We start from the raw sequence: 10,473 nt of genomic DNA, 5'->3' as shown, positions 1-10,473 counted from the left end.
AGTGGACCACAGACCGGCTCTCAGAGATCCAGCCCCATATGCCTTTTTCCTAAGAGGAACACAAGGCCCCGAAGGGGTGGCGCGTTTTCAAGGTCAGCAAACCCACATCTGATTCCCAGATACAGGGGCTCTCCAGTATGTACGGTCTTGCCCCCTTTCCCACAATTCAGCATCGTAACTTGAGTAGGGGAGGAGGCTAGAACACCAGTCCGTGTCTAATCACACCTTCGAGGCCAAGAAAAAAGAAACTCAGTGAATGAAACTAAGTAGCACTGACATCAGATCTGTAAGTTTATTTGCTCAATGTATGACAGCTACACAATGACTCACATTCATGATATTCCATCACTGAGGAAAACGGCTAAGAATGGTCCGTGTGCGAAATAATTCCTTAGAGAAACACGGAATTGGGAAAATAATCACTGATTAGACCTTAAAAAGAGTTCACTGCATAACATGACAAGAAGCACAAAGGCTCGTTCAGAGAACACGCTCACTGTTCTCCTACACGGCAAGAGTTGTAATTTCACCATGACAAACACCAGACATTAAGATTACGCTAACACTGGTGTTTCTTTTGCATTTTTCCCCCCTTTTTAAAATCAAAATATATAACTGCATGTCACTATAGCAACATCCAAAACAGATCAATTGTTACGATCACTATTTGGTAGAGCAAACTTTACCCCTGAAAGGAAAACTTAAATTAAAAAAAAAAAAAAAAAAAAACCAGGCACAGGGAAAAGAAAAAATGCTGAAAACTAGGACCTGGGAAGGGGAAGATTAAAAAAAATCTGAAGACTTAGTTGTTTGCCATAGGAATACATAACACCTACAGGATAAGTTAATAAAGGTCAAGCTACTGTATAGAGTACAACACGAGCATGCACGATACCGCATCGCTAGAGGAACGGAGGCGTAATCATTTCACTGCAGAGACAGGATCAGAGGCAAGTGCATTTCTTTAAGAATAAAGAAAAGAAACGAAACCGTTCAAGCTGCTTAAGATCGAGTCCTCCGTCCTTCTGTTTTTAGCCCTCGGGCATGATTTTAATCTTGCATGATTCTAAAAAGCAGCCAGAGCCAGAGCTGAAATTTAAGAAAAAAATATACAGGTTTTGTAATTCCAGTAAATCATTTCCAAATGCTATGTGAAGGACACAACACTGCTCACTGGACATGGAGATAAATTAGAGAAAGCCCCCCCGGCCCCCTATCTTTCCCATCCACGGCATGTACTTTGGCTTCTGTATCAGCACGAAAGCGGCCAAGCTTGCTCCCGTTAGATCTTCTGCAAGGTTCCGGTAACTGGATTTCCGCTCCGGCGCACACAGAAGGGCCTAAGGAAAGTCACGCTGGGTGAACTGTGCAAGATTACGGAGCGAAGCGACTCCACGTACACAGGCATCGTCATTCTTCTCTCTTCACCGTCACCTGGGTCCTGGTCCAACATACCCGGTTCCTCACTGTCAGCTCAGCTCTGGGACAGCAGAAGCCTCTGTGGGTTCTTCCTCAGTTATCAGCAAACCTGTCCTTGCCTAAAGCAACCAACAAAGCAAGGCTGGTGCCACTATGCATCTGGGGAGAGGTCACACCGTTACTCATTTAGTAAGAAAAGAAAACAAAACACACACAACAGGTCATGTTTATAGACAGATGAACAGATTTATCCAAACGAGAAGAAGGGACCTAAGGCTAATTGAACACAAACTTGGTGAAATACTGATGCAAGTTTCCTTCAATCCCAGACACGCACAAGAGAAGTGAACCTCTAAACACCTATGCTGGCTTTAAATGACAAAAAAAAAAAAAAAAAAAAAAAGGAACAGTTTTGGTCAAATAGGAGTACATGTTTATTGGCCAATAATGATTTTAATGTATCTTCCTGCAACAATTACTTGGGGAAAGAGTGTTTTCAAGGGAGGAAAATCTGACACACTTACCAGGCCCCTAAATTTGACAGCATGTTTATGGATCTAACTCCTCCTTCTGGACTTTTCCACCATGCACTTCTGACACCAGAAGTTTCACACACTGCACCACAAACGTTCTCGGAACGACCACCAGACTTCTGACCCAACAGCTTCGCCACCAGCCGCAAAAGGTGCAGCGAGAAAGGACCCCGTGGGAAGCGCAAAGGCAACATGATGCCCGTGCAGGAGCTGCATGGCGTCTGAAAAGTCGGAGTCGTCTCTGAGAATACCAACACAAGAAATGACATACAGACCTGAATTTTCTGTTTTTGTGGTGTTTAAACATCTCTATTAAAGTGATTAATAGGAACTGTTGTGGTGGATTTAAGTGAAGAGGAAAGGAGGACAGAAACCCCACAGCCCCTTGCCAAGCACCGGTTAGCCAAAACCTAAAGTAGCTTCGATTCTCCTCAGGCAAGCCTTTGGGCCTAGAAGACAGGTAACAGCAAAATCAACCTGGGGAAGGGATGGAAAGCCAAAATAACTCGCAAAGAAAAACACAATCAATGGCTTAATGTTAGATATGGCTGTAATGTACAAATACTGTAAACTGCAATTTAGTGTTAATACTGTCAACTAATCAGACTTCAGAAAACCGGCAAGGCCTAAACCATAAGGATGAATGTACCTTATGTTCTAAGTCTGTCAGTTTGGGGTTTAAACGATTCCACGTCTGGTAGAGTCTACACCCTGAAAAAAACACACAGCTAAAACAGATGAGCTAGCAAGTTCCCACAACTGAAGACAGGAGCGTATGTACATAAAAATCCTTACTGGAACCACAGAACTCATTGAACGAGGGCCATTCCGTTTACGTTTTCATCTTAAAACCCTAGTATCTAGCAATAAGTTAATCTAAAGACAGACAGCTCCCCTTGCATTCGTCTACAGAACAGTCCGTACGCCAGCGTGAGGCCGCGATTCCCTCAGCACAGCTAGCCTGACTTTCCCCTAGTGGTATTTTGGCAAAAATGTCAAAGAGGCGATCAGAGACAGGACATGTCGTGGGTTTCCTCCCTAGGAAGGTCATCCCTCCCTTTCCCTCCCCTACCCGACCCCCAGCTCATGGGAAAAAATAAAGACTGCAGTAGTAGCATCAGCGTGCGCCGCCAGTCCGCCGGCCCTTAATTGCCACCTTCTCCACCATCGTCATCTTGCTGGTCGCTCGTCCAGAGCGTGAGGTTGTCACGGAGGAGCTGCATGATGAGAGTGGAGTCCTTGTAGGAGTCCTCGTTGAGCGTGTCGAGCTCCGCGATGGCGTCGTCGAAAGCCGTCTTGGCCAAGTGGCACGCCTGCTCAGGGGCGTTCTGGATCTCGTAGTAGAAAACGGAGTAATTGAGAGCCAGGCCCAGTCGGATGGGGTGCGTGGGCTGCATGTGCTCCTTGCTGATCTCGTGGGCTTCGCTGTAGGCCTTCTCGGAGGACTCCACCACGGCGGCCCGCTTCTCCCCTGTGGCCACCTCAGCCAGGTAGCGGTAGTAGTCCCCCTTCATCTTCAGGTAGAACACCTTGCTCTCGTACTGGGTCTCGCTGCAGTTCTTGATCAGGTAGTTGTCCAGCAGGCCCAGCACGTCCTGACACACCGCCTCCAGCTCCTTCTCTATCTTCTCGCGGTAAGCACGGACCATCTCGATCTTCTTCTCGTTGCCGTCGGCAGACGTCTTCTGCTCAATGCTACTGATGACCCTCCAGGAGGAACGGCGCGCCCCCACGACATTCTTGTACGCCACAGAAAGGAGGTTCCTCTCTTCGTTGGACAGCGGCTCATTCAGTTCTGTCACCTGTTAAGAATGAAGAAAAGAAAAGTGATGTCAGCTGGGCCAAGAGTTCTCCTGAACACCAGGGAAACACAGACAGACCTTCAGTCCATGAGACAGACAGACAGATGGTGAAGTTATGCCGTGCGGGTGTGCAGGATGGGGGTCGAGGTGAAGGGAGCAACACCGAAGGAGACCAGTGCTGCGGGCCTCTGCTTCCCTACGAGGACGCGCGCTTACGGACCCGTTCCAAGAAAGAGCCATCACGTCTACGTCTTAGATGACAACCAGGCAGCACCGTATATACCACACGAGGAGACGCCTCAGCAGCGTTACAGGAAGACACTGCCTTCTCCCCAGGCCTGCCCTGTCTGTGAACTTTCGGTTCCATCCCTTCCGGGGGAGGACACATCACTCAATCTTCCAGTGGACTTCTGAGAAACAAGGCGGCCCTTCTGCTCTCGTGTTAAAACCTTATGAACGATAAACCTCAGAGAGGAGAGGAAAAGTGGGGGCATGAGTCTGACCACTGAGACGTTTAGCAACTCAAGGAGCAGGTAGTCACTGCAGTGTCTCAGGGCACCTGATCAGCAACACCCAAGACTGGAGACAGACCAGAGAACACCTCCTGAGGGACAGACAGGACTTTTACGCTATCAAACAACTGCCTGCAATAAAGAAATTAAGTCATCAACACTCCATTTACTTAGATTATACTAGCTGATTTGTGTGATAACAGAGCCATTCAGTGTAAGAAATAGAGTATTTCACATGAAGGACAGAGCTCCTACTTCTATTCCTATTCTGAGGTCACCTGGAACCAAAATACTAGTTCCCTTCACCGCCACACTCACCTTCTGAAACACAATTAAATATACCCATTAGTCTTAGTTTAACAATAAATGTGTGTATTCTACTTTATGGTTCACAATTACACAATTATCTCATCTGCTCTTCACAATAAAGTCATTGTCCAGGGCCACTCCTGAAGAGCAATGTTGAGCCCATTCCTTGTCTGGTTAACTGCAGCTATCTATCGCTGTCTGAATCGGTGTGTACCAAGAGTCAACAGCTAAGTCACCACACAGCAACCCTGGGCATCCCCGATGCCCACCACCTATCCCCCCAGCACCAGCCGCTTCAGGTACAAGCAAAACCACCAGGCTGGTTCCTCTTTTCACCTCTGCCCAGAGTATCTCCCACACCTGGCTCCTGCTTGGCAAACGCTCACACGGTTGTCAAGAGCCAAGTTAATACTCAGGTGCTCTAGGAAGACTCTTTCCCCGACTCTCCTCCCTCCAGCCCAGTTAAACCAGTTACTACCTCCTTTAAGTCCCCACTGTCCCCTGTGTACATAGACCCTTCCATCTGTGGGGGCAGGGCTGGCAGGGGCTGGGACAGCCAGAGTCTCTTACATCTAAATCACGCACCTTCAGTACCAAACCAAACTCACTGCCGTCGACTTGCGGAAGACTCATGGCAACCCCCACTGGGTTTCCAAGGCTGTAAATCTTTAAGAAAGCAGACTGCCTCATCTTTCTTCCACGGAGCAGCTGGTGGCTTCTGAACCAGGGACCTCTGGTCAGTAGCCAATGCCCTAACCACTACACCACCAGAGCTCCTCCACTTTTGTAAACAAGGAGGGAAATATACTTAGTGAAAACTAGTTTGGGTAATTAATTTAAATATTACCTACTCAGAGATCACTAAAGCAAAACTTAAGCCAAATTACACTTATTATAGTAAGTTTATTATAGTAAGCAATGATTCTTTCAAGAAACAGATATACCTTTGCTTACTGTCACAATATCCAGCAAATGGTATACTCACAAAAACATTTCATTAACCAATTACCAGTTTTTAAAGAATGCTAGTATTATTTTACTATATATCACTGATTCTCCACCATGATGCTAGAGGACACAGTGGTACTTTACCAGACACAGCCTAAGTGAAACGGACGGTCGCGTGAGGGAAGAGCACTTTGACAACATGGGGATTCAGAGAGGGGCTCCTTTCTCCACCGCCGTCTAGAGCCCAGAGCTACCACTGTCACTTCACTTGAGTTGTGACGTACAGAAACCTCCAAGACCTGGGTTGGAGTGTCTTGGTTCTACCACTGGTTAGCTAAGTGACCCAGGCAAACCATTTCATTTCTCTGGGCCTTTTCTTATCTCTAAGGAGCCCTGGTGGTACACTGGTTAGACCACTTGGCTGCTAACCAAAAGGTGGATGTTTCAAACTCACCAGCCTCTCTGTGGGATACAGAAGAGGTGTCTGTAAAGATTGACGGCCTTGGGAAACCCTGTGGGGTCATTCCAGTCTGTCCTATAGGGCGGTGCTGAAGCAGAACCCACTCGGTGGCCATGGGTTTGGTTTTGGGTTTATCTTTGTCTATAAAGCAGGACTCTGCCTCCTGTCCAAGGTCATTACAAAGGTGCAGCAGCCGAGTGAGGAAGCGTTCTCGCGGGAAGGGCTCTTTGAGACTATCCTGAGTAACATTCTTACACTTAATTCTCACCAGAGGCGGCCTCTAAATTCTTTACAACCACCTCCTAGCTTAATTTCCTATATTGAGTGCCACACTTCTCCATTTCACTCTGTCCTCTAGGCTAAGCTGAAACTGCCTTACCTCCCTTGCCTCACTCCCTGCCCATAAAGGTGGATATTACGTGCGAGACCGGCGTTTCAGCTGCGGGAAGGCTGTCACCCCCCAGCGTGAGTCTCTGGTCACATACAGGGCACACACTGGACTGCCAGCAGCCCTGAGGGCGACGTGAGCCGCAGAGTGCCTGGAGCAAACAGTGACGGGTTTTGGCCTTTCCCCTAAATCCCGCCTGTCCTTCTTTCCAGAGCCAGCAACTATTTAAAGCTCCAATGAGCTCACCAGTCAGGCCCTGGGGTTGGCAGCACAGCCTCATAGGCAGCTCGCACTTGCCCTTTAAGGCCATGGACCTTTGCCCTCCCTATGAAGGTACTCACAACCAGCTCATCACAAGCCCTTCCACTCGCTGCACACACAGCTCACATCACTGACAAGGGTTCGAGCCTTCTCCTGCACTGAAGTCGAGCTGAACGAGAACCATGTGTACCTGTCCAACTCACCTCCAAATTCAACTTAAAGACACACTTAGGAACGGACTCGTTAGTGACGCGAGGACCGCCTGTACTGCCCAGCTGCAAATGAAGGTGGCAACGTTTGCTTTCGTGAAGTGTGTGTGGTCTCCTCAGGCAAACCGCAACATGAGGCTGACATGCCAGCGCCACCCTTAGATACAGGAACTCGACCACACTGGGACACACTGGTGTTCTCTGCCACTTTCCACAGCTCAGTTAGAAGGGAAAAGCCTAAGTTCTAAAGTCGGCTGGAAGGAAAGCAAGCCTCCTCTAAAAACCTTGTAACAGAATTGATCAAGACAGAATCGAGTGTGGGGAGAGGTGAGATTCGTATCATTTGTTTCCAAGAACATAACACTTGTGAATAAGGCCCCTTAAATGCACTGCACTGGAAACAGTAGAAGGTTTAAGTTCTGTTGAAAACAGAGGGAGGTTTCTCCCTTCTTCTCAACTCCTACCACAGCAGCTCAAGTTCAAGTGTCTTTTAGTAAATTAAAGATGTCTCAGCTGGCGAGCCAGGAGAAGAGGTTAGAAAATCTGTGTAATCATCTCCAAGAAAGAACTCTCCAAATTCCGGCTGCTGAGGCGGCAGGTGTTCCCGAGGGGCCACTGCTCACCCACGAGCTGACCAGGAGCCACCCTGAGGGTCTGGGGAAGCAACGTGGCTGACTTCCTGACCTGAAGCTCTAGCAGGTCACTCACGATCTCAACTTCTCTATCAAGAACCTTAAATTGTAACGAAGCAACTTTAGATTACTCATCGTCTTAAATAAAGTGCAAATTCTCTTAACTTAAAACATATTCCCGTTTTGTAGAATCTTGTATAAAGGTTCCAAAGTAAGTTACTAGTGGTGGACATACGTTAAGACACACTGATTTAATAAAGCTGGATCTTCACAAAGAAGTGACATTCACACCCAGAAAAATAAGCTGGCAAATGCTAAGTGTAACATTCGGCCCATGGTGTATTCTGTGTAAGTGCTCCCGCCCCTAAAGACAGAAGATGACACGGTGCGGGACACACCAGCCTGTGTGATATACCCAGTATCTGTGTGCTCTGCAGGGATGGGACGCAAACGGACGTGAACGTGACCATGTTCTGAAGCCATCCCGCTGAATAATTAAAAAATGGAAAATAACCTCAAGTTCTATCTTGCATCTGAGTAAAATGCCTTAAACTCCAGTTCCATTTCATGCAGAGGAGAGTCCATAAGGCTTGGACTGCTATCCTTAGAAAGGCCTGCTTGCTGGGGTGGTCCCTGGCTAGCACGGGTGAACCTGGTTCTCGAGGGGGGTTCCCCCCGTTCCTGATACCAGTGGCTAGCTGTGCTTCAACTGTGCAGTGTAGCCTATGTTAAACACCTGCTTTCCTTTTGGAAGGCTGAAATTTTAATGCCAGGTTGAGCGTGCATATCCATGACCAGCCCTCAAATCTCCAGTGCGTTTTTCTGGTAGACAAAATTTCACACACGAGATGTGACTCCACCAGAAGAGGCCTCTTGGACTCCTGCACCTGGTTTCCTCCAGACTTCCTCCCATGCACCTTCTTATCTCTTCCCTTTGCCAATTTCACTTTGTACTTTTGCTGTAATAAACCAAAGCCATGAGTGTGACTATGCTGAGCCCATGAATCCTCCTAGTGAATCCTCAAACCGAGGGGTACAGTCTTGAGGATCCCCAACACACAGCCATTGTAGAATCCCAATAGAAATGTAACATGAGGTCTGATGATAAGGAAACATGCACTGAAAGGCCACTACTTAGCAAATAATTCAAGAAGCATACACTGAATTTAAAGCATATATACTATGCTGTGCTGAAGACACAAAAATTAATGACTGTCCCCAAGGTGCTCAGTCTATGAGGAAGACACACAAACTTACTGGAATTGGAATATCATAATGCTTGGAGGAGATCTGAATCAGAAAGTAACAAATTTAGTTGGTTTAAACAAAAAACAGCAGCTAATGAAGCTACAACTTGGATAAGCCTTAAAAATATCATACTAAAGTGGGAAAAAAAAAAAAAAAAAGACACAAAAAGGACACATACTGTATGACTCCATTTATATAACATATCTAGAGTAAGTAAATCCACAGCAACAGGATGCAGACCGGCAGCTGCCAAGGGCAGGGGGAGGGGGTAATGGGGAACAACTGTTCAGCGGGTACAGAGTTTCCTTTTGGGGTGATGAGAGGATGTAAGAGGTGGTGTGTGCACAACACAGTGAGTATATACTAAATGCCACAGAACTGCACGCTTTGAAATGGTTCATTTTATGTTATGTCAATTTCACCTCAACAGAAAAAGAAAATAAATAAAAAGCAAACAGAAAATCCCTGCAGCAATAACTTGTATCGAAACTGTGCAGAAGGGACACATTCCAGGAAGAGGAGCCTCCATGGCACAGTCGGGGCCAAGTTCATGGTTTCAGAGCTGAGGGGAGAGCTGGGGGTGAACCAGGTTCTGTCTGACAGCCACCAAGTTCTATGGTCTTTTCACAACTACACCCTGCAAAGTGAATATTAAACTCACTCCACAGGCGTGACTCAGATAAGATGACTTTTCCCAAAGTCCTACCATTGACACAGGGTAGAAAACAAGAAAACAAACTGAAGCCCTCTGACTTCAAATCCTATGCTCTTTCTCCCATGCTAAGTATCTCTGATGATTTAGAAACATCAATATTCATATACCCATGTGCTGTTTTCCTTTCAGATCACGATCAATTCTAAGACAAGAGAAAAGAATCGTTCCTTACGTAATCTCATCACCTTTACAAATACTCCTGCAGGAAGCAGTAATATGGCTAAATCTTCGGAGCAAATAAACGGAAAACTCAGAACAAAGCTATGCATACATAATGGGCAGAGGCCCGAGTCAGAGATCTGTACAGGGGGCAGTAAAATGAGAAATCGAGGAAGTGTTGAGGCCCTCAAAGATGTCCACATTTCTCGACTCTTAACTCTACTTCTGTAAAAGTGCTTGATGAAAAGAATCAGACACGAGTACTGAGAATCATATACGAAGACATTCAGTGAAAAGTCTAATGCTGCAAAATCCAGAACCACCACAAGGTTTTTTTAAAAAAGCAAACAATTAGTCCAAGGGACTGGTAGATCATGAGCTCCTCAGCCCATATGACCATGAGACCAGAAGAACTACATGGTGCCCAGCCAGCTACCACGGTTAACCACTCAGAGGGGGATTGGTGCAGGAGATCCTGGACAGAGTGGGAGAACAATGTGGAACATACCTCAAAATCATTAAAAAAGAAAAAGAAAAAAAAAACCAGGTTCGCCGGTCTGATAGAGCCTGGTGAGACCTGAGACTATGGCCCCTAGCTACCCTCAGGTCTGGAACTGAACTCACTCCTGCGACTTCCAGCCAAACAACAGACAAGCAAATAAGGTGAACATTTACATCAAGCAGATACACTCCTTAGAATGATCAATCATGGAAGAACAGAAGGGCAGTGTTTGTGCAGGGAGACAGCTCTGAGGGCGAGAGCTCACGGGAGGGAAGGACACAGGGAAGAGGTAACTACGGGGAGGAAGTGGGAAGAGAGCTGTTACATTGTGGGGAACTGCAGTCAATGTTCTGAGACAAAATGTGTATGAACTGCT

General features: G+C 46.7%; 1 protein-coding gene across 1 annotated transcript in view; it reads right to left on the bottom strand.

Annotated features, from left to right (window-relative positions):
* Window positions 1–3,097: 3,097 nt before the first annotated feature.
* Window positions 3,098–10,473, bottom strand: part of YWHAG (tyrosine 3-monooxygenase/tryptophan 5-monooxygenase activation protein gamma) — a 30,060-nt gene continuing 22,684 nt past the window's right edge. Inside the window, exon 2 of the mRNA XM_007940199.1 lies at window positions 3,098–3,754. Within this exon, the coding sequence (XP_007938390.1) occupies window positions 3,098–3,754 (657 nt within the window). The remainder of the gene's footprint in view (window positions 3,755–10,473) is intronic.

The sequence above is a fragment of the Orycteropus afer genome, unplaced genomic scaffold, assembly GCF_000298275.1.
Source record: "Orycteropus afer afer isolate SDZICR_OR568_19922 unplaced genomic scaffold, OryAfe1.0 scaffold00006, whole genome shotgun sequence".
Taxonomy (NCBI): Eukaryota; Metazoa; Chordata; class Mammalia; order Tubulidentata; family Orycteropodidae; genus Orycteropus; species Orycteropus afer.
This window is presented reverse-complemented; position numbering and strand designations above follow the sequence as displayed.